Below are 25366 nucleotides of genomic sequence, written 5' to 3'. Positions count from 1 at the left end.
CGTTATAGTTGGGAAATAGAATAAAAAAACCTTAGTGATGCCACTGACCATGTCATGAGTGATGTAATATATGATGTCATAAGCGCAGTGCATTGCGGGAGCGCAAGTTATAGTTAGCTCAGGCAACTATAACTCCTGATTTTCACTGTTTTTTTTATGAGAAAAATCCGAGCCTAACTGTAATGTCCTGTAACTTTTGTTTTATTCAGTGATTTTCTAAGGGTTTTTTAATTCTATTTCCTAACTATATCATCCTTGTAACCTTTTGTTTTTTCTGTGAATTTGTACGATGTTTTTAACTTCTATTTCCTAAGTATAACATCCCTGTAACCTTTGGTTTTAAGTGAATTTGTACGATTTTTTTAATTTTATTTCGTAACTGTAACCACAAACCTTTGACACTGAGTGTGTGAGTGAGTGCATGAGTGTCTCAGTGGGTGTATGAATAACTGAGTAGGTTTGTACATGGATGTACAAAAGTATGAGTGGTGCTGTAAGTGGGAATATACGTGTCTAAATAGGTCTGAAGTGGGGTGTGAGTATCAACCTCTCTGCAAATATGCCTACTAGCACACTACTCTTGAGGGATGAAGTCTAAGGGTGAGCGTTCCAGTAAACTCCACTCTGCCGGAAGAATTTGTGGAGTTTTTCAACTCCACGCTTTACTTGGAATGCAGAGTTTTGTAAAAACACAGCCAACTGCTGGCATAGCGGAGTTTACTGGCGTGCTCACATCTAGACTTCATCTCTCAAGAATAGGGTTCCAGAAAGCGCATTTTGCAGAGTAGTTGAGAAAGGGGCCAGGCCTACAATAAGTTCTGAGCAATCCCACACTGGGGGACTCTGTTGTGACAATGACAGGGGTTCTTGACCCTCAGCAGCCAAGGGGAATTCATCCCCCAATACTAAGTGCACCAGGAGCTGCATTTGCAGAGTGGTTGAGAAAGGGGGCGGGCCTCTGATAAGATCTGATCGATCCCGCCTGGGGTGGACTTACTTGTGGCAACATTAGGGATTCTTGGCCCCTAACGACCCTCAGCAGCAAAGGGGATTTCATCCACCACCCAGTAGTGCACCTGGAGGTGCATTTGCAGAGTGGCTCAAAAAGGGGGCAGAGCCTCCAACAAGGTTTGAGCAATCCCGCTGTGGGGGATTTAGTTATGGCAACAATAGGGGTTCATACCGCCAACGGCCCTCAGCAGGTAAGGCGACATCAACGCCCAAGCAGTAGTGCACCAGGAGACGCAATTGCATAGTGGTTGAGAAAGGGGGCGGACCTCCGACAAAGTTTGAGCAATCCCACTGTGAGTGACATAGTTGTGGCAATAATAGGGGTTCTTGGCCCTCAATGACTCTTAACAGCCAAGGGAACGTCATCCCCAAACAAGGAGTGTACCATGAGGCGCATTTGCAGAGTGATTGAGACTGGGCCGCCGATGAGGTCTGAGCAATCCCGCTGTCTGGGACTTACTGGAGGTAACAGGGGGGCATGTTGGCCCCCAAGGACCCTCTGGAGCTGAGGGGACTTCATCCCCCAATCAGCAGTGCGCCAGGATGCACGTTTGTAGAGTGGTAGAGAAAGGGGGCAGGCCTCCAAAGTCCACTCTGCAATTGTGCTCTGAGGGACTTACTGGAGGTAACAGGAGGGCATGTTGGCCCCCAAGGACCCTCAGCACCTAAGGAGACTTCATCCTCTAACCAGCAGTGTACCAGGAGGCGTGTTTGCAGAGTAATAGAGTAAGGGGGCATGGCCTCTGAAGACCTCTCCATAATTGTGCTGTGTGGGACTTACTGGATTTAAAAGGAAATCTTGTTGTTCCCTAAGGACCTCCTGCAGCCAAAGGGACTTCATTCCCCAACCAGTTGTGCACCAGGAGGTGCATTTGCAGAGTAGTGGTGAAAGGGGGTGGGGCCTCCGGTGACATGCTGGTCAATTATTTTAATTAATTTTTATTTATTTATTAGAGGAGGGAGCCATGAGGCTCCCTTACCTGTGCCAGTTTTTGGCCATGGGGACCCCATCCCTTGGGCCAGGCCTTTTTTAAATGGGGTGGGGGGCTGCGTGGTCCACCTCCCCAGGTCCATTTCGGTGTCATCACCTGTGGTCTAGCCTTTTTTTTGTTTAACTTAAAGGGAGGTGTCCCAAGTCCAGGCTGATTTTAGCCCCAGGGACCTCATCCTGCAGCACCCGGCCACTTTAAAAAAAAAAAGAATAAATAAGGGGAACGGGCCCCAGTCCCTGGGGTCCGGCCTCTATTGTGGATGCCCTGGTCCCACCAAGGGCACCCACTCACTACTGATGGGGACTGAAGGGGGAGCCTGAAGGACCTCTTGGTCCCGGTCGGCTCCCTGCCTCTTGTGAGAGCTGGCATTGCTTAAACACATAGGGAGCAGGTAAATATGCAGCTCCCTCTGTGTAAAATCAGTTTTGCTCTGCTTCCTGCAAGGGATTGCATTCTCAATGCTCTTGCTTGCTGGATGGGCACCCTGGGACATAGAAGGAGCCGGCCCTGGGGTGGCAGTCCCCAGGGAAATCAATGGCTCCAGATGGGGACTGCGTGGCCCCCCTCCTTTTAAAGATTTTTACGTGGGAGGTGGCAGTCTCTGAGGCTGGGGGCTCTGCGCGGCCCCCCAAGTCATTAAAGTTAAAGCCCCGGGGAGGTGGCAGCCCCTGGGGCCGCAGGGGGGTCTGCCCGCACCTGCATTGTTTTATAATAAAACCCTGGGGAGGTGGTGGCCCCTGTGGCTGGGGGGTATCTGCCCTTCCCCGTTTCATTCAAGTTGAAGCCCCAGGAGGTGGCGGCCCCCGCATTGTTTAAAAATAAAGCCACGGGGAGGTGGCAGTCTGGGAGGGTCTGAGAAGCCCCCCTATTTCTAAACAAATCCTCCCAGGGCGGTGGTGGTCTCTGGGGCAGAGGGGGATATGGGCCCTGTTCCCTTATTGAAAAGATGCCCTTTGGACCTGGTCCACCCAGGGGTCAATAATTAACAAAGCGCTGAAGTCTGTGGTTTGTTTTTGAAAATATTTGTAGAGGGAACATATTTAAAAAAATGCTTTTTTACCCCTGAGGGGGTCACGGTATTGTTACCATGCCCAATTTTCTTTTTTCTTTTACATTCTTTCTGGGACTTGGCTCAAGCTGAGTCCCAAGATGGTTGCCAAAACTTCCTGATGGTGGTGATGATTTTGGAGGCATAGGTGACTTGGGAGTAACCTCTGATCTGTCAGCTGACAAAGAACATGCCACAATTGCCACTAATGAAGCTGCTGTGCTGACTGAATCTCTTTCTTGTGGGAGGGTAAATAGTAGGGAACTAGACAGAGATAGAGACAATTTAGTATCTGTTGCTTCAATTTCAGGGAACCGGACACTTTTGCATTAACTACGGTGAATAGGGCTGTGTCATTGAACTCGGTAGATACTTCACCGACTTCTATGAAACTATCAGCAGAGACTTCGATCTTTTCTTTATCACCTGCAAACATAGATGATTCACCTGACACATCTGATTCGCCTTACCACCTCTCAGAGTCTCTAAATGTATACCCTCAGTCTATTAAGAGGGGGGGAAAAAGCAATACTAAGCTGTTAAAAATTGCAAAGTTTGGCCACAAATCTGGTGTATCTGCTGAAAAAACCCTTATTCTACCACAACAAGGTAAAAGCACGATTGCTAATAAAAGCAAAGGTAAATTAAGTACACAAGATAGCCCCTTGCGAAAATGGGTTATATCAAAGGGAGATGTCAGAGCAATTGTCACAAAGCTATCAGGTCTAGCTCAAACTTTGCCTAATACTAGCAGTCAACTCATCTCCATCCTTCTTCTGTAAACTCTTCTATAATAGATTGTTTGCCTAAACAAACAAACACAACTGAGAAACTGTGGAATGGCTGAAGCCTCTGCCATAGTGCCTACTGACTCACCTTGTGCTCCATCAACATCAATGGTTTCATCAGAGCCCTCTTTAGCTTTAATCATGGAGGCTCTGTCAGAGCAAAGATCTGAGGCTCAGGAATACTACACACACACTTAGAGCGGACAATGCTACTATACAACATTCATTGTCAGCAGTAACTAATAAAGTCTCAGAACTTGCAACCGAAATGACCACCTTGCAACAACGACTTTCTGACAATGAAGACGCAGTAACATACTTCACCAAGCTGCTTCAAGAACATAATACACAACTTAACTTTTTACAAGGTAAAATCGAAGATTTAGAAAATCATCAATAACGGAATCATTTATGAATATTTGGGATTCCAGAAGGAAGAGAGGGTTCTGATCCAGGGTCATTTATTGTACAAACATTCCTGAAAGCCTTTCCTGATTTAGCTGACTGGGATTGGGACTCTCAAATACAAAGAGCCCATAGGCTACCAGCTTTCCTTAATCAATCGGATCGGACCGGATCACGCTGACGGCGACCAACATCATATATGTTGGTAACTTTTTTCTCCTTCAAGCCATTGCTATTAAGGCCTGGCCTAATACACCAGTCTTAGTGGACTCTTTTTCCATTGTCGCACGGTCAGATTTATGAAAAGTTACAATGGACAAAAGGTGGAAGATGAAGCAACTTATTTACCCTTGGAACGCACTAGGAGCATTGGCTTTTTTTGCAAGAACCTGCCCAGTTGAAGGTTATCAAAGATGGCCTGGCACAGATCTATCTTACTGACCAGGAGGTAAATATGGCTCTTACCAAGTTACTATAACATTCTTAAATAAGAAACTGACTCAAAATATTCAATGTATTCAATAGATATTGGATATGTGAAGTAACCCGCTTTAAACTAATATGCATATTGGGGGATTACCGTTCTCTCTCTTACATACATGTTTCCTTTTTTTTTCTCTCTCTTCTCTTTTTTTTTATTACTTCTAGATATCTTCCGTTATCACTCTTTTTTTCTTTTTTTTCTCTCATTATCTATGTATTATATTAACAGCCAATGCTGGGAGCTCCAGTAGAACTCTGCTTCTCCATGCTGTCATCTATCAACAGCAAGACACTGGGGGTGATTCCTTCTCTAGGACACAGGGTGGGTACTCTGCCAAGGTTTGAGGTGGGGTGGTGATAGGGGTGGGGAGAATTGTTGTTGACTAAGGTGTTATGCGAGATAAACAACTGCTTTGGGGGTGTAAAATAGGGGGTGTACAGACTAAACTTGAATGTAATTAAAATACAATCTGCAGAAATTGCATGGAATACAATAATCTGCTTTTTTTTTATCAAGCTACTTAAAAAAGTCCCATGCGGAGAAAGACAATAGGCACCCGAAATGTCAAAATCTAACCCAATGGGAACAATTAGATGTATAAGTTGGAATTGGGCTGGGCTTAACTCACCTACTAAATGATGCTTGTTGAGAGAAGAACTGAAGAGGTATACGCCACACCTAGTCGTCTTAGTAGAGACACACTTGGCGTTCAAAGAGAAGGTTTGTTTAAACAGCTTGGCTTAGAGGTATTAGAATGTACCTCACAAAACGCAGCTATTAGAGGTGTAGCTATCCTTAAAAATAAACATTTTGTTTGTAAAAAACTCAAAACGGCCTCTGACCCAGGTGGCAGGTGGGCGTTCCTGCAACTTGAAATTCATAATAGGAAATTAGTTCTGTGTGCATTATATGGTCCAAATCAGGACTAACCGGCTCTTTTGATAAATTAATGTTGGAGGTTCTGGCCTGGCAAGGGAATGTTATAATCATGGGGGACTTTAACTGTACTTTAAATTACTCTATTGACTCAACAAATTGATTTGCATTTCCAAGGATGAGTAGGGTTCGAAAGTTGATTCTTGATTTTGCCCCACTTCACGGACAGAACTGTGGCGAGCATTACATCCTATGACTCCCAGCTTCACGTATTGTTCTAGACCACATCAGCACTATTCGAGAATTAGCTGTCTTTTAGAAAAGTCCAATTTAAAGGTCTGTCCACAAATAACGTCTGATCATAATCCACTACTGCTACATATACAGTCTCTAGGTGAGGTCAATAGCAACCGCCCCTTCTCATTCCCCAGATATTTACTGTCTGATCAAGAGTTTATTTCTTATACTCAGGGGGTCTTACGGACTTTTTTCAATACAATATGGATACTGCTTCGCCTTTCATTTAATGGGATATGATGGCATATGATGAAAGCTGTCATACGGGGGTCCATGCAACAATATATATATCATGCGAATAAAATCACTCATAGACAAGCGAAGGAACTTCGTAATACTTTAATGAAATTAGAACTATCCCGTGCTCAAGAGATTATGTCAAATGGACTAAATAAAGAAGCTACATATTCTGCATTGATTAATACAAGTACTCTCATGACTCGTCAATTTAAAGAGAAGGCTGCAGCCGCCTACAATAAAAATAGATAGAACCAATATGAATATGGAGATCAGGTAGGGCAGCTATTGACTCATCAGGTAGCAGACAAGCAAGCTAAAACCCGGATAGACTTAATTAAGGACAGAGATGGTCGCGGGTATACTTCGACTAATTCGATCTTAGAACAATTATATTGGTTTTATTCAGAACTATATACTGTATCTAATTACTTTGAGTTAGGGTTGGCTGAAGAATATTTGCACCCACTGAGTCCTCAGGTTCTTGATTTAGAGGCTAAAGACCGTCTTCAACTTGATATAACAGAGGAAGAAATTATGACTGCTATATCAGCGTTACCTTCGGGTAAGGCAGCTGGGAATGCTGCTTTACCTATAGAATTTTATAAGGTCTTTAAGACCTCAATTCTACCATGGCTCCAAGTATGCAATATGGAAATGATTCTTTTAGATGCTGAAAAAGAATGCAAGCATGAGTGGTATGGGATGCGTTGTGGCAGATATTCCGTAAGAATGGCTTACCTGACCTGTTTATGAACTGGATTAAGGCATTATTGGCCCGATGTAGGTAATCCCAGATTACCGATTCTTAAATATCGAATCATACCGATTCGGTATTTAAGAACAGGCAAATGGGATGTAGGTATTTTTACCGAAAAAATTACCGAATCGGTAAGTTTCAGTAATTACCGAATCGGTAAATACCGATTCGGTAATTGGCATTCATTCCTATGGGCCTGGAGGCCCATAGGAGTGAATGCCAATTACCAAATCGGTATTTACCGAATCGGTAAAAGGGGGAAACATTGAAGGGTGGCAGGGTGTCACTTTGACACCCTGTTGCACCCCTCAATTGGGCCCCTCAATTGGGTATGGGTTCACATGTTGCAGACATACATGCCCTAAGGGCATGTATGTCTGCAACATGGCACTGTTGGAAAAGCAAAAAAAAAATGCCTTTTCCAAGGTTTTCATTATTTACCACCAACTTGTAGTTGGTGGTAAATAACGAATCCTAAAAGGGGAAAAGCACTCATTCGAGTGCTCCCTACATAGCAAAATCGGTAATTTACTGAATCGGTATTTTAAGGAATCAGTAATTTACTGATTCCTTAAAATACCGATTCAGTAAATTACTAAATCAGTAAAATGCCCACCTACATCTCATTTTCCAAATACCAGTCGGTAACGGACGAAATTACCGAATTTCGGCCGTTACCGACCGGTATTTGCCTACCTACATCGGGCCCCATATATTAACCAGCAGGCAAAATTGGTATATGCTCATTTGTATTCTAAAACATTCTTAATACAGCAGGGTACAAGGCAGGGATGCCCACTATCACCATTGCTTTTTGCTCTTTATATTGAGCCTTTTATTCAAACCTTAAATCAAAATAGAGATATTATTCCTTTCAGCAATGATAATTACCAACTCAAGGCGGTAGCATACGCGGATGATATTGCGATTTTTACATCAGACCCTACAACGACGCTCACTATTATTCAGGCAGAAGCTACAACTTTTGGGTGCTTTTCGGGCTATAAACTTAATATAATGAAAACTAAAGTAATACATAATTTGGAACCCGTAATATCTATCATCGGTATTTCATTTGGCTACATATCTAGGAGTTAGAATTACTAAAAATGTAGATCAAATTTGGAAACTTAATTATGAAACATTGCAGCAGACAGTTGTTAGGCAATTTAAGATCTGGAATAAGCTGCCAATCACTATCATTGGTTGAATCAATATAATCAAAATGATAATACTGCCTAAATTTCTATACTTATTTTGGGCTATCCCTATACAGGTCCCTAATTATTTATTTCATAAATTAGATGGTGCAATTAGCAGTTTTATTTGGGGATATGAACAGGCTTGCCGATCGATAAAACTTCTTAAGTTTCCTTATAAATATGGTGGTTTGCAACTTCCTGATTTTAAGTCGTATTTTTGGGCAGCCTTTACAGGGCATATAGAAAGTTTATTAACTAACTCAACTCCATATTGTGGGCTTATTCTGGCTTTAGTTGCAGATCAGAACATGTTTTTATACAGGGTTAATGATCTCAACTCTAACAAAAGAGTCTGATTCAAGACCATAAGGTACATTGTTCGTATTTAACATGACATTCTTGTTTTTTTCTTACTTGCTTTTGAGGATCTTACTAGACATGAACAATGATTGCTCACCTGCTGATTTTTCTTTCATTGAAGGCGTTTTGGACTGCGAGCATCAAGGACTCGCTCTTCCTGACTGCTGTTCTGTTTTAGACTGTTTTTAAGCCTTCACTACTTGTGGAACCCGCTTCGCCTGCACTTCCCGGCATAGCGCTTTGGAAACTCTAGCGCTTGGGCTTCTGAGGTGTTGGGGAAAGCAGGGCTGCGAGCGAGGGGAGGCGCAGGACTTCCAGTCCCAGGAGCGCCTTACCCTCGGCCTCTTCACCAGCTGACCCGCTCTCCCTGCTGGCTCCTCCCACACCTCAGCGCAGTTAAAGCCTGCTCGTCAGTTGCCTTGGTTGATTGCTCACCTGCTGATTTTTCTTTCATTGAAGGCGTTTTGGACTGCGAGCATCAAGGACTCGCTCTTCCTGACTGCTGTTCTGTTTTAGACTGTTTTTAAGCCTTCACTACTTCTGGAACCCGCTTCGCCTGCACTTCCCGGCATAGCGCTTTGGAAACTCTAGCGCTTGGGCTTCTGAGGTGTTGGGGAAAGCAGGGCTGCGAGCGAGGGGAGGCGCAGGACTTCCAGTCCCAGGAGCGCCTTACCCTCGGCCTCTTCACCAGCTGACCCGCTCTCCCTGCTGGCTCCTCCCACACCTCAGCGCAGTTAAAGCCTGCTCGTCAGTTGCCTTGGTTGATTGCTCACCTGCTGATTTTTCTTTCATTGAAGGCGTTTTGGACTGCGAGCATCAAGGACTCGCTCTTCCTGACTGCTGTTCTGTTTTAGACTGTTTTTAAGCCTTCACTACTTCTGGAACCCGCTTCGCCTGCACTTCCCGGCATAGCGCTTTGGAAACTCTAGCGCTTGGGCTTCTGAGGTGTTGGGGAAAGCAGGGCTGCGAGCGAGGGGAGGCGCAGGACTTCCAGTCCCAGGAGCGCCTTACCCTCGGCCTCTTCACCAGCTGACCCGCTCTCCCTGCTGGCTCCTCCCACACCTCAGCGCAGCTATATTTTCTTACTTGGTACCGCAAAGCGGGAGCGCGCGGGAGCGCGCCGGGAGAAGCCCGGGACAAGGGCGGGACCGTCTGTGGCCGTCAGAGGCTGTAGCAGGCTGGGCTGGGCCCTCTCTCTTTGGTTTTTGTTTTGTATAGGCACAAAGTAGTTGAATTGTTAGTTTATCTCCCATTTCATTTTTTGTATGTTCATATTATTCTAAAACTGTGTTTTTATAAGTTTGGGAGACTTATTGTAGGCTTTGTTTTATTCTTAGTACTATGGAGGCTAAGACATTACGATCCGGGAAGGTTGTAATGGAGAATCACGGCACAACACACGGTCCGAGTAATTTGAGGAAAAAACAAGCTAACAATGTTATTATGAAAGGTCAGATGCAATTAAACCAAATTTGGGAGAAAAGCTTGAATAGATCGCTTGAAGTTTCCAGGAAATCTGATAATGACCCATTACAGCAATTAAATCCCTGCTTAAATAAGGAGGAAGGTAGTGAGGTGACCCCCATGGTGGAAATGAAAAGGTCACTAAGTCAGTCTAGTGCGGCAGACCTGCCAATAGGTTCTGAACATGTGGCTGTTGTGGATCCCCTGTTAACATTGCAATCTTTGATACATGATACTCACAAGGGGAATGATATTTTGGAAGAAGATAAGGGTGATGTGTCCATAGCTACTAGTATTGACTTTGAACTCTGTGGAAGATATGTGGATAAGACATCTCTACCTCCCATAGTAGTTAATAAAACGCCCAGTGGAGAAACACCATCTGGTCTGCTATTATATAGCAGTACCCCCTCCGTTAAATCCACAGATAATTTGTCTCCGCTGAGTAATGAACAATCCCCTCATTTTAATCTATCAGGGATTTGTCCCCTTACATCTTCAAGTTATCCAAAAAATGATAAACCCATCTCTGAGTCACTCATAGCCCTTGAGCAAATTCTGTCTTCCATACTTCTGCTAATGGGTAAATTTGCTGTAAATTCTGATTGTATTTTATCCTCAGTTACTGAAATACTGCAGGCACTGTTGGCACAAAATGTGAAAAATGTTGAAAATGAATCTAACCCTCTTGTTGCCCCTCCTAATCCTGAGCCTGTTGTATATCAAGAGGCTGTTTCTTCTACTGAAGGGAGGGGAATTGCCCCTTTGGGTTTACCCATAGAGGCGGAGATTCATAAGTCCCCTAATCCATGCACTTCATCTGTCCTGCCTTTGAGAATGGAACCATCCCTAGTTGAGCAGGAAGAGAATGTGTGTGAAGAAGCTCAAACGGGGGGCCATGATCTTTTTCCCATTTTTGTGCTTGATAAAAAGGAGCCAGAAAGTCTCTTGGGGTCTCCTCGAGTTACCAAAATGATAACAAGAGAAAAAAAGGGGAAGCCTATACGTAAACACAAAAAGAAAAGACCTAGACAAATTATTTTTCCAAAACATATAATAACTGAAACGCCCGCTTCCATAGGAAGAGGGTATAGCCCACCTCCTGATATTACGGATAATGTAGATCCGGAAGGTATCTTAAATGACTCCAATGATACCCCAGTTGAATTAACTACGAATAGGGTGGTTTCTGGATTAGTAATTGAGGCCCCAGATGATGTAACATCGAATAGGGTGGTTTCTGGATCTGCAATTGATGCCCCTGTTCCCCATCCTATAAGTGTGGCTGATAGACATTCTCCAATAGTAACAAGAGTATTTAATCCAACAGCTCCTATTTTTTTGCCTCAGGCTGATGTAGCCAGGAACGTATCACATCAGTCATCTAAAGGTACTATTTCATATGCGGATATTTTGTCATTGGATTTTCTGCCATTACTTGATTCCGATTTAAGAATGAATAGATCTTGGCTACTTAGCTGTTTTAATGAAATTGAAAGCTTAAAGTTGGTCCAGACAAATGATATTGATTTAGTTCTTCCTATAAGAACCATAAATGGCCAACGAATAAGGGTAAAGTTTTACTCTAAAATAATTGCTAATCTAGTCCTTCAACAAGCAGAAGCCTTTCAACGTAGAGGAATTGACGTGTTACCTTTTGTTAATAAAAACTTGTGTTATTCTTTCTCTGAAAGAAATACAAGGTTGTCCTCTGGTCAGGATGATTATCCTGTATGTAATAATGACCTGAAAATTTGGCTCTCCAGAGGCAAACGTATGGTTTCTCAGGTCTTTCCATTATCGGGTTGCACGGATAACCCTCTAGTTGAAGACGCTTCGAGGTGGAACTGGTTACCGGGAGTTCTCTCAAATACCACCTCGAGAAACCCACGACCATCTTCATATCTTTAACCAGTGTTTAAAAATAGTTTCTTGGAATGCTGCTGGCTTGTCTAACTGTCCGGAGAAATTTGATTATCTTCTTTCTCTGAAGGCAGATGTGTATTGTATACAAGAAACATGGTGTGTTACTCTCCCTTATGGGGGGAATGATTACTTCATCCTAGAAGCCGCTGCAACGCCATCTAAAAGGGGCCACGCTAAAGGTGGAATTGCTTGTTTGCTAACCAATACATTACAATGGCAATTCTCACACTACAAGGATGAGAGTAATCTATTCCAATCCATAACCATTTCTAACCTGGATACTGCTGTACAACGGTCGTCGTTTATAATATTAAATGCCTACATTCCTCCCGAAGATAATTTTACCCCAGTTTTAAAACGTATGTTTTCCTATATAAAGCAGTTATTAGAGGTGGATGACCCCCCATATTTATTACTGGTGGGGGACTTAAATTGTAAAGTGTCCAATACTTCCCTAGACATGTTTAGAAACAAGGTAAAAGAAGAAGTATTTAATATTCCCCAAGCTCTCTTGCCTAATAAAATAAAAACGAACAAAAGGGGCAAGATTCTTCTCGGGGAGCTTAGTGCCGTGGAGGGAATTATTATAAATGGCAGAATGCCTTCTGATTCCCCGGCAAATTATACACATGGTTCTATTAGGGGTGAATCTATTTTGGATTACGCAATAACAGATTTTGACACGTTCTCTTGCTTTAAAGACTTGGTAATCACCCATACCCCTTTGAGTGATCACAAAATTATTAAACTAACTGTCTCATTAATACCCCCGGAATCTGACCGCTGGTCCCTAAAGAACAAAGGCTTCTCTATTAATCGCCATTCTGGGAGATGTTATTGGGGTTCCAACCATAATAAGGATGTACAAAACATCCTTACCCAATTCCTAACTAATCTCGACTCTTGGCAAGGTAGGGAGTTCATGTTCCTTGAAACGCTTATCCAAAAAGTAACTGAAATGGCCAGGAGTAAAGGAAAGTTTAAAAAGAAATACTTTTCTCCTAGTCCGCTATTAAAGTTAAATAAAGAGATTAACAAACTTGTTAGGATGCAATATCTTAATAGATCAGGAGAAATTGGGATACAGATAGCTTTGTTAAAGAGAAGGAGGGTGAGATTGAGAGCCAAGCTAAAAAGAGACAAAGAAGATATGGTATGGATCAGTCTAAGAGAAGCATCCAGGAGTAAAAACTCTAGAGCTTTTTGGTCCATAATAAGACAAGGATGTGGTTCTGTAAAAACATCCACTCCTACTGTTATTACTGAAGATGTCTGGACCCAATACGTGCTCACCTTATATGCAACCAATGAGGCAGGGGGGGACGCTTGGGTTCCAGACTGTAACATTGATGCTAAAATGGAACTCCCCACTGAGTATTCCATAGCTACCGCAATCAAGAGCATGCGATCTTCCGGGGCTATGGGACCGGACGAAGTGCCCATGTCTATAATTAAGCAAGACGTAACAACTTGGAGCAGGATTCTTCTTCCAGTGTTTCAGGCGTGCTTTAAAAAGCGAATAGTTCCCGACTCTTGGCGGGGAAGTATTTTGATTCCAATTTTTAAAAAAGGAGACCGTGATAATCCCTCTAATTATCGCCTAATTGCTTTATTAGACGCGATTGGGAAAATTTTCGCTAAACTTTTATTAATATTAATAACAGACTGGGCACTCTTAAATAATATTATTCCTAGGGAACAAACAGGCTTTCGAAAAGAGCATGGAACCCTCGATAACCTAACTATGCTACATGTAATCGTAGACAAATATGTGCGTGTTCGTGGTGGGGGCATATATGCAGCATTTATAGATTTCTCCGCAGCGTTCGATAGGGTTGACCGACCGACGCTGTGGAGAAAACTGACGTCATTGGGTATGCCGCGATACTTATTGGACTTAGTTAAGTCCCTGCACTGTAATACTTGGTGTAGGGTGTTACAAGGCGGAGAAAGGGGACTCACTCAAGCAATCCCCTCCCGGAATGGGTTAAAACAGGGATGTATATTAGCTCCCACACTGTTTTCCCTGTATATGGCCGATTTGCCAACTGTAGTTGCAGAATGTGAGGGTCTTGCCCCAGTAATTGGAGGGACTGCCATATCTATTCTAATGTATGCTGACGACATACTAGTTTTAGATCTGACCCCGAAAGGTCTTGCTAATCGTCTTCATACATTGAATGATTTCGCGGATAAACACTGTATGAAAATTAATAGCTCTAAAAGCAAGATCATGTGCATCTTTGGTAAAAAGAAGTGCAGATCGAGGAGCTTTAATTGGTCATTAAGCGGAGAAAAACTTGAGGTAGTTAACTCCTATACGTTTTTGGGCAAAATAATATCTTCTAACCTTAGTGAGAAGCCTCACATCGAAAATAACTCTAGAAAAGCAATGGCCCATGGCTGGGGACTACGCTCCTTGTATAATGCGACAGGGAAGAGGCACTTCTCCTCTTGCTTGGAGGTATTCCGAGCGAAGATTCCTGCCACCCTCCTTTATGGAACAGAATTGGTGGATTTAAAGCAATGGGATTTTATGCAAAAAACGGAGGGAAAGGTATTAAGGAAAATCTCCTCATTTAATTCAGCCTGCTCCACATCCTCTTGCAGACTGGAATTCGGACTGCGAAGCTGCTGGGCTCAAGGGCTGGCCGCTCTTGTAAGGTGGGTAGCTTCCCTGGCCAGAGCTAAACCAGGAACCCTACGTGAAATCTTAAAAAAGGAGCTTTTAGGTAACTTTAATGAGTTCTCGCAGCTGGTAAAAAATTTCAGAAAAGCTGTTTTATTATTGGAATTAGATGAAAGTATGTTATTTTCTCTTTCTCCATTAGAGCTAAAGCTAAAGCTAAAAAGTAGGTCCTGGGAACTATGTTATAAGATGGATATACTTGCCCAACAGAAGTATAAAGAAAGGGAAGCTCTGGTCTTAACCTATACACCTAAACAAGCACAACAATACCTAAGGTGGAATATTCCACATGGTGTCCGTAGGATATGGTACCTTTTACGCCATAATTTGCTTCCACTTAATACTCTCCTCGCAAAATGGTATGGTGTGTCTCCCTTATGCAACCTATGTAATAATGCTGCTCAAGACCTCAACCATGTATTGTTCATTTGTCCGATATTACGCCTATTGCGCAAAAAATGGATAAAACCAATCTGTCTACAGTTGGGAATTTTGAATATAAAAATGTTTTTCCATGCTCTGTATTGCCCACCTAACGAAATGTTCTGTTCCAGATTATATAATTATTTTAAAGAATTTTTAGACATATATTAATATGATTTTGGGAGACGCTGATGAGTGTATTATTTGCTTATATTCAAGTGGTTACTTCTGAAGCTGTATGTATCTTGTGTTTATTTTGTTATTGTTAATATGTATGTTATTTTATGTGGCCCTCAATGAGAGCCAAAGCATAATAAATAAACTTTGAAACTTTGAACACTATAAATTATGGAATAATTCATCTCTTCCGAATATATTTCATGACTCAGTCGCGTGTAACTGGTCTAGATATGGCAATGATAGACTGGGACAGCTTTATGATTATTCTGGCTTTTCTACTTATGTTTTGCTGCAACAAACTTTTGGTCTCCCGCATCAGTCATATTTTAAATACTTACAATTTAGAGACTATTTTTTTTAAATGAAAATGAATGCAATTGCCACACTCTCATGTAGCAATAGCTCTTTTGTGCTTCTTAAATTCCGCTCATAAAACCAGAATTAGCACTATGTTTACACACCTATGCGATGCTAGAAGTGCCGATCTTAACGATTTAGCAGCAAAATGGAGTCAAACTTTGAATATGGACCCACTTGAAATCACGCTAGCTTTATATTAGCTAGATAATTCTGTACATTCCGTTAACTTAAAACTTCAACAGTTTCGCACAATCTGTAGGCTTTACTATACTCCAGATAAAATAATAAAGTGGCACCAACCGATATTAGTGCATGGTACAGGAAGCACGAATAGCACAAGCTGTCCTAAATGTGATCAAACAGGTGCTGATATTCTACATTTTTTTTATCTCTGCCCTAAACTGATAGAGTTTTGGTTAAAAGTCACACAATATAATAGTCAATGCCTGAATCTTGATCTAAGTTTTTCTGTAAAAGAGATCATGTTGCGGGTCAAGCAATGTGAAGATCCTTATATGGGATGTTTTATGTCAATTCTATCAGTTACAGCCCGCTTATGTATTGCGAGAGAGTGGATTAGTCCTAATTCTCCTTCATTATATGATTGGCTGATTCTTATAACATATATCTACGAGAAAGAACGTGCACTTGCTAAAACTTGTTCGATCCATTCAATGCTTAGATTTAATCATATCTGGAATTACTTTGAACATTAGCAAGTGTGATACTAAATTATTAGAGGATTATTTTATATCTCTGTAAAAAAGGTTTTCTTTGTTTTTTTCAGAATTTACTCGAAATATGGATATGATCATCTTTTAATACCCTGTATGGTCTATTCTGTTCATGCATATCTATTGTGCTTTATTTATGTTTTAAAAAAACAAAACTGTCTGTACACGTTCTTAAATAAAAAACTTTCTGATTTGAAGTGTTGGCAGCCAATCAGATCTCAGCATGAGATCGGGAGGGGTCACAGATCCTCTGCGTCCCTATATATACACATTTAGAATTTCTTTATTATTTCTAAAATTACTTAATGGGTTTACTCTAAATAGCAAATAGGCACTTCCGTGGACCAATGTCTACCTACCTGCCAAATTTAGTGTAATTACTTTCAGAAGTTTGGGCTATAGTTGTCTATAGGTCCTATCGGAATTAACATGGGAGAAAATTTGTTTTTGGACCGTCCTTTTCACTCGGCCCTGAAACTTTCACGATAGCAGCTGTAGTGAGCATCCTATTAGTTTCAATACGTCTGTTAGGATTTGTCAAAGTTATTGGCAAATAAACAAACGGTCATCCTATGGAAACTAGGTTCTAACTATAACTACATACTGCTACCTACTGACAATCACCAGTAGGTAATTTATATATATATATATCTATATGTATAGTGATGCATAAATTATGCAAAAATGGAAGCAAATAACTTTGGGTAGTTCTCCAGTTTAGGTGGAGAGCAGCTCCTACATAGAGTGTAGAATGTGAATATATAGATATATTCACTGACAAAAGCCAAAGGTTAAAGTAACATTTTATTTAGGTGTGATAAAAAAATCTGTTTTGTTTAAAAAACCCATTAGGAATTCACTAAAAAATCTAAGGTTAAATTGATTTTATAGGTAGGTGAATATATCAGTGACAATATTAAAGTTTTGAACTAAACTCAGAAATCCATTAGTTATAGTAAGCAGAGCTAACTATATATTTCGCCCTTGCCATGCACTGCTTATGACCTCTAATATTACATCACTGATGACATGTTCTATGATATCATTTATGACATCACTGATGACATCTCATTTGTCGTGGGGCAAATCCAATAGGAAAGGGCAGGGGGGTCATGCAACCCCCTATCCCCAAGCCTTATTAGGACCCAGGGACCTCATCCACTGTGGCTGCATTTTATTAAAAAGGCCACGCAGCCCCCATCCCTGAGCCTTCTCAGGCCTCAGGTTCCCCGGGGCACTCTGTTTTTATTAAAAGGGGAGGGGGCTGTCCTGCCCCCCTCCAGAGGTTATTGTGGCCCCTGGGACCATATCCTGCAGGGCCTCCATTATTTATAAGTGGGTGCCACAGTGCCCACCGGGGGCACCCACTAAGCACAACATTGAGCCTGACCTCATTTTTTTTATTGCAATCCCATGGGATTGCAATATAATTAGCTTTTATTTTGGGTCCCTCTGGGTTCCCTATGGGGCCTAACGGGTGCAGGGATTCAGCAAGATGGCCCAAGGGGAAAACATCTCATTGGGCCAATCAGAAAGCTCTATTTTTATATTGGCACTCCCCCAAGCGTTTTCCAAGACTCTCACAGATCCAACTATCCATATATACAAATATTTTTGTACCTTCATTTTTCAAAAACTACATGATGAATTTACAACAAATCACAAAAGCACAATCTGCAGACCAAGATCTTGTTTCCTGCCAAATTTGGTGCAATTCTGTTCAGCGGGTATTTACAGTAGTGCTTTTTAAAGAAGTCTTTGGAAAATGCAAAGGGATTTTGCGTTTTGGGGCCCTCTTTTTTTCTCTGACCCCACTTGATGGATCACCCCAAAACTTTCCATGCACAAACTAGGCAGCAAAGAGCACATTTCTGTAATGTTTTATGAAGATTCATCAAACGGTACCAAAGTTATTAGCAACTAAATAAAAAAACATTTCCAAAGGAAACACGGACCTAACTGTAACTACCCAGTGGCGATATAATATAATATAAAAATGTGTATAGGAAAATATATATTTAGGAATAGTAAGAAAAGGTTTTAAAAGTGAAATATATATGTATTTTTCCTTCAAAGCACTTACTTGCAAAGTAGTGATTTCCAGTGTGAATATGCAAAACGTACCTGCTATGTAATGACTCCTGGTATGTTGCTTGCCATGTAATGACTCCTGAAGTGTTGCCTTAGATGTAAAGGATGCACAACATCAAAGCAAGCTTCCTAAGATCTTTGCCTCCTTCTTAGTATTATTGCTGTATGGAACTTTCACTTTTAACTGCAATTACTTTTCTCCATGAAAATCTTCAGGTGTTCTGACAGGGGGTGCCCTAAAGGTACCTTTAATACAACTTTACAGCTAGCAATGTGCATCTGATACGTACCATCTCGGTCTTTGTCCAATCTGATAAATATCCTGTTGGTGCATTCTTCTGCTGTTAGTGGGTTAACCCTTGTGAAAGAGGCTGCTAGGCTCATTTTATAGACTGCCTGTAAGAGAGGGATTGTATTATTTATCAACCTTTTGACAAAAATCATGTTTCAAAGTACTGTGTAGGACAACCTAAAACATATATCCTAACCCATGGATTATGAGTGAAGTGCCACAACAAATTGGGGTGGTTAAAATGTTGTTTTTGCTACAAGGGATCAATTTCTAGAAAATACATTTTTGCCTCGGTGGGAGAGTGTAATTTCTTGACCGAGTACTCCAAAAAAAAGAAGGTTCTCTAGAATATACATGTTTATCAAGATATTTATGAATATGAATTCCCCCTCAGGTCTGGCTTTAATGCACCAACAAATGACAACACAGGCATTCACAAATGGGGTTTGCATGCATTGTATGCACAAATGCTGTTTACTACATTACGACCTGTCTACTGGCTTGGCCAATGCTGGCAAAAGTAGCAAAAATATAGTTTTTTCTGTAGAATGCATATGGGAGAAAAAGAAATGAATGTGACAAACAACATAATTGAGTTTATTTTCCATATGTAGAATAATCAGTTTTGCAAATGGCAGCCGCAGTGCGTCCATTGGGGCGTAGGGGCGTAGCCCCACCAGCCACATGGACCCGCATCGCGGCCGCCGCCGTAATCCTTTCAATAAATTACTCTGTACTAGTACAGAGTAATTTATTGTAAGGATTGCGAGTCAGCCGCCGGGACACACCCGGAGATTTTGCTGTGCGCAAGGGGGGGTGGCCTGCTGCAGCTTGAGTGACAGTACACTCAGGCTGCAGCAGACAGACCGTAGTGCGCAAGTGCAAGTTGTGTTCCAACTTTCGCAAGCGTGCGCACTACAGTACCCCAGTGGGACCCTGCGGGGACTTCTCTGCCTGCCGTAGCCCGGGTTTGCAAGGGGCGGCAGGGCAAGCACCAAATGTGCCCCCCTAGCCAATCCTGGCGCTGCATGCAGCGCCAGGATTGGCTGGTCCACCCCGCAGCATCCATCATTGGATGCCGCGTGTGGGGGTGGCACACCTTGCTCACGTCACGCCACACCAGGATGCAAAGCCTCCATTTCTCCTCGTGGGTCTGCTTTCTTCAGACTGGCATCAACCCCCAGCGAGGACTCGGAGGCGGCAGGAGAGAGAAGCAGAGGTTAGTCAGAAAGAAGCATGGGTGGAGGGAAAGCTGCCACACACACCCCACTGGCAGCCCTTGAGCACGCCGGCCTCCACCACAAGGTAGGTTGGTAGAACTTGTACTTGTTGTTTATATCTTTGTTTTAATTGGGGTTTGTGCTTGTTTTAGGTTTTAAACCTGGCATACGGCAGCGGAGGGTGGAAGCACGGGCTGGAGTTGAGAGCGGAGGACGGGCAGGGTGTGTGAGCTGGAGAGTCCTCCATGAGAGCCGCTGCCACCGTCTGTGGAAAGCCATGAGAGGGCCTCCTGCAGCACTACTGCCCGGACCCCTCATGAGTACTTCTGTGAGTGCAGATCTATCGGTCTCTTTCTTTCCTGTTCACAGTACAGCGAGTTTAAGGCCTTGTGCAGGGACAAGATAACATACATTAAAAGATAGAACTCACAAACATTTATCCAAGAACTAAAACACACTGTAACAAACCAGGCACAACATGTCTCACTTACAAAAGGATAGAGTTCTGCGGAAGAGACACTGGACTGCAAGTCCAGAATCCGAAGGCAAAACTAGAGCATCAAAACCTGGCTTTAATGGAATTTATTCTAGAATTAACGGCAAAAAAAAAGAACTACAACTATTCTAGCGCTGACATTCTCTCCCACCCTGCCCCATGCTGCAGTGAGCGCTATATCACTGCAAAATAATTAATTATGGTTATTTTTATGCTCTCAGTTGGTAAGCAGCTGCTTCAAAGCGCACATAGAAATTCTAAATAGATTAAAAGAATGCATGCTGCAGACTGTGGTTAGTCCATGTTGGCCCCTTGGCATGAACGCCGGGGTTGTTGCCCAAGTGGGCCCAGACGGACCATTCAGTGACGTGGTTGCACAAGGCATGCTTCCTGCCCCCCCTCAGGTCACGCGACGCAGTTGCCTAAGCTCAGCCACCCCTAAAGTTGTGGTGGCGCGTGCATCCTTCCTGACCCCTTGGGCCCCATGGAGAAATGTTTCCCAAGCCTCCTTCACTGCCTCCCGTAACAACACAACCCCCAACGGCCCACCCAACCTGGCGTCCACTCCACACACTACTTTGGTGGCCACGTTCGCTGCCATTGTGTGAGTATGCGGAGCAAAGCCTGCAGAGGGCGGTTGAATCTCGTCAGGGTCGATTCCGATGTTCTACCTTGTAAGGCCGAGAACTGTAGAAGCAATAATAACACTCATTGTTTATCACTTTTTTGGGGCTGCGCCATACCCTAGATTTATGATCGTAATTGTATTATACATTCATTGTCTCTAATTATCTCATCACAGTTAGGGTTCAGTAATCAGTGGAGCTGGATTTTCGGGCGGTAATACAACATCGAGGTCACTCTCTGATGCTGGTTGAATCGGGACTTTCTGTCGCAGCATGGGTAATACCGCAGGACTCGAAATGGTGATCATTTTGAGCAGGATGTCCTGTTTCCACGCAAATGGGTATTTAGAGGCCAATAGTAACGAGGGCTTTGGAAGTGACATCTCTACTTTTCTGTAATATGAACATGGCATAGGTACTCAACTGTAATAATGTATTACAGTTGAGCTGTAATAGTACCACGAATGCTTCTAATGTAGACACTGTAATGTAACTTCCTAGGCAGAACATGTATATGCCTCTTAAACGACCAAAGGATAAGGCCCTTCTTCATGGGGAAAATGTTTTCCTCCTGGGAAAAAAGAAAGAAGTGTGTATTTGCCTAGTAGCGAGAGGTGTCTGGCCCAGCTTCACAGTCGTACTACTTACTGGGCATGTTGGTGAATTCCCTGAGGTTTGACAGCCAGTTGGAACAGAGAGGGCAGGTGTCTGTGGAGGGAAAGCATGGCTGAGCGCTGACAGTGAGAGTCGGTGGTGCTGACATGTTATTACGTATACGGTATAACAGTCATGCCTGAGCCACTGCCTGACATAGCCATCCCACACAGGCATAGTTAACACCCTCCATGATATACAGCGTATTCAGTTAACTCACAAGACGAGCCCTCGGGGTACTTTTCAATATTAGTAGTGTCATATTAAGAAGAGAAAGGTTAGTGCAGACTAATTCATCACAGACTGCATTACATATGCTTTGCCTTGATTCAAATATGGCAACAAACCGTGTTTGGGTTTCAACGATAGCCACCTGCGGGCTATCAACTCGACTTGCACCCAAATCTAAACTAATAATTTCTTTGTCAAGTTCTTCAGCAGCCGGTTAAGTCTCCGGGTTGTTAGGGGCCTTTTGTTCTCTCTTCGTGGTCGTGGGTGGTGTTTATTTTTCCACCATTTTGTTGTGCTTTAGCTACGGGCATTCCTGACTGAGAGCAGCTTGTTATTTTTGGAGCTTTGGAAGTCCCTGCTCTAGCCAGTTTGGCACCAGTAGTTATTGTAGTGCTTAGTAGACCCCAGCATGGATACCGAGGGATTGGCCTGGGACAAACCCCTTTCCTCATTTCAGGCAACATCAGTCGTCATGATAGTTTATTAAATGCATCTGACCTAAATATTTACCTATGTAGAAAACTACGTTAATAGAGTGCAAGACTGTAGATGTTGCATACATTTTTTCAGTGGCATGTCAATCATAAGTTCTAAATAGAAAAAACGGAAAAAAGGAATGACATTGGTTGCATCTTGCCACAATATATTTTCAAGAGTACAATAATACAGAGTCCAATTATCTATATTATCAATGGTGCACACAGTTTAACTCTGACATTTGGACCAAGAGGTCTGTGCAAAACGGCCATTTACACTGGTTGGTGCCAAAACACTAGTCATATTCATTTCTGCACCAGAGGTCAATGGACATGGAGGTTTAGGCGCCGTCAATGTAATTTTCAGTGAAAGAGTCTTCAGCAGGGGCGTTAATGGTGAGAGAGAAGCAGCAGTGCAATTAATGGTGAGAGAGAAGCAACAGGGCCATTAGTGGTGGTGAGAGAGAGGCATCAGGGCAGTACTTATGGGGAGCGAGAAGCAGGCAGGGCGTGACTAGTGAGTGGGGAAGGTGTTAACAGTAGGAGGGAGACGGGAGAGTTAATGGTAGAAGGAAGCAGGACAGGACGTCAGGCAACGGGGGCGCTGTAAGAGGGAGACGGGCATTAATAGAAAAAGGAAGACCGGGGCGTCAGGCAGGCCCCTGCTACGCTTCATGGAGTGCGGGGCTTCCTGCCCAAGGCCACTGAATATATTTGGAGACATGGGAGACTCGGGGGCTCCTCATCGCGTTCGGGGAGGGGAGTGGGCACCGTTTTTATCACGCCTCTGAGAAGCATTCGTGGTGAGATGGAGACATGGGCCTTAATGGAGAGGGCAGTGGTTTTAGTGATGAGATGGATAGAGTGGTCCATGGAAAGGAGACCTTGTGTCAATGGCAAAGGGAGACGGCATCAGTTATGGTTATAGGGAGAGCATGCGTTCATTATGCTTTAGGGGAAAAAGGCAGAGGTAACCCTGAAAGTAAGAAGGGGTGACATGGAGGGCTTGGCTTCACAAAGAGTTGAGGAAGGCAGCCAGTAGAGCAATAGGAAGGAAAATCGAGACCTCGGCATAATAAAACCTAAATAAATGTACAAAGAGGAAAACGAGAAAAGAAAAAGGAGCTGGGCATTTTGGGGTGTGTGGAGAAAAGGGAAAGGGCAATGTGGGAGAACGCAGATGAAGCAGTCAGCCACGAAGACAGATGAAGTAGTGGACTTCATAAAGGGAGCTCGGTAGTTAGTAGGGTAAATGCAGATCCTAAGAAATCAGCAGATGGGGGGAGGGAAAGGAGACGGCTACTTTAACGAAGGGACAGGTCAGCCCAAGATACAGAGTGGGGGAAGACATAGAGGCCATTGGTAAGAAGGGAGGGGGCAGATGGTCACAGATCGAGTAGGGTGAAAAGGTGGAATTCGGAGAGGGGGGTAAGGGATAGAGTGAGCGGTTAGCTTCAGAAAGGGGAGTCGTGGAAAGGAAGGTGAGATCGGAGTTTTAATTCATGGTAAGGTAGTGCAGAGCACAGGGTTAATATGCTTGCTGCGAAGAACATGTACCATGCATATAACAGTGAATGTAATGTAAACGGGTCAGTGGGTTACTGCTTTTGTCAGAGACTTCCTTTTGTTAGTTGTAGTTTACAGTGAAATATTAACTGTCATCATCAAAGAACTGCATGCAGACTTCAAGGTATAGATTAATGTGTATGGATTTTTCCCCCAGACTGTCATTATTCCAATGTTGGGAAAAGGGTTCACTTGGGTACAAATCAGTTCTTGTTATTAAAGAGAGCATCAATCCATTGTGTTACATTTTAAATTCAGAGTTTGTGCTTCTCCAGACCAAGCACTCTTTAACTATACTGCCTATCAATATGGATGACATGTGAATTCACCCCTTGTTGTCATTTGTCTTATATAACATGTCCTATACACTGTTTTACACACCTATGATTGCTAGTCTCTGTGTAATGTGTGCGTTATGTACAGTGCTGTTATGTACAGTGGTGTTCATTCGACTTCCTATGTTGCTGGAGTGCATTTGTTTTTTTTGCAACTGATTCTATGACTTTTTGGGGTGTATCCTCGAAAGTTTCCTGTTAATGTGGCTGACCTGCTTGCTGAAGTGCACTTTATATTTGCTTTTGAGTGACACCAAGTATTGCTGGTTTAATTCGATTCCGTTTGCTGACTTGTGATGCACGGCTTGATGGGTGCATGCGGTTGTTTCCCTGTGACTAGTTTGTTCTGATATAATTGTCTTATTTGCAATAGTTTTCAGTACACAGTTTGCTCAATCAGTTATGATTTTGTGTGACTACCTGGATTCCTGGAGTGCCTCTGACTTCGTTCTGTTTCTTTACTTTTTGTGACTGTTGGTCTGCGGGGAAACATTTTCAATTTATGTTGTCTTGTTTACTGGGAGCATTGCTTTTATTTTCCTTTAGTGTAATAGGCTGGCTGGTGAAGTGCACTTCCAATAGTGTGCAGTCACTTCAATTTGCCTTTAGGTGACTACTTGGCTTGATGGTGGTTTTCTATTTGATTTCATGTAACTCCTTGTCTTGATGAGTGCATTGGTTTTAGTTTGTTTGAGGTAACTGCTTCACATGCTGGTTTCATCACACAGCTGACACCCACCCTGGGAAAGCCAGAGCTGCCCTGTTAGTGGTATCAACACCAGTGCGCTTAGGTTCCTTACAGCTCCTTCACTTGAAGTGGGTTACCACCTACCCGTTACTTTTTGTATCCTGCTCGTACCAAGTCAGATCCAGACCCAGACCAGTCCCCACAGTTGCTCCGGATTAAGGGACATTGTCATGTCATCTCAGGCGCAATGTAAAGACTCCCAGTGAGCTGAGGACTCTTTTGGTTCAAGAACCAACTAGCTGGAGACCCTTGTGGTTGTTTAAAGATTTAAAATCAGCCTGTAACTCAGTCTTGAGCTGGGTGGGTGACCTCGATTACAAAGTGGCTGTGCCAGATGTCCCATTATGATCCCTTTTGCCTGTCTCCCCTTCAGACACAGAGGGCATAAAACTGGG

At 42.9% G+C, this 25366-nt stretch overlaps 1 protein-coding gene across 2 annotated transcripts in view; it reads right to left on the bottom strand.

Moving 5' to 3' along the window:
* The window catches only part of LOC147751543 (guanylyl cyclase inhibitory protein-like), a 245096-nt gene that overhangs the window by 60130 nt on the left and 159600 nt on the right, over positions 1–25366 (bottom strand). For both annotated transcript variants that reach the window (XM_086938729.1, XM_086938721.1), the window contains exon 4: positions 18618–18723. In XM_086938729.1, the coding sequence (XP_086794855.1) occupies positions 18618–18723 (106 nt within the window). The remainder of the gene's footprint in view (positions 1–18617; positions 18724–25366) is intronic.

This window comes from Lissotriton vulgaris, chromosome 1_1 (assembly GCF_964263255.1).
Source record: "Lissotriton vulgaris chromosome 1_1, aLisVul1.2, whole genome shotgun sequence".
NCBI classification, from domain to species: Eukaryota; Metazoa; Chordata; class Amphibia; order Caudata; family Salamandridae; genus Lissotriton; species Lissotriton vulgaris.
The sequence above is the reverse complement of the archived record's forward strand: the minus strand, read 5'-3'. Positions and strand labels throughout refer to the sequence as shown.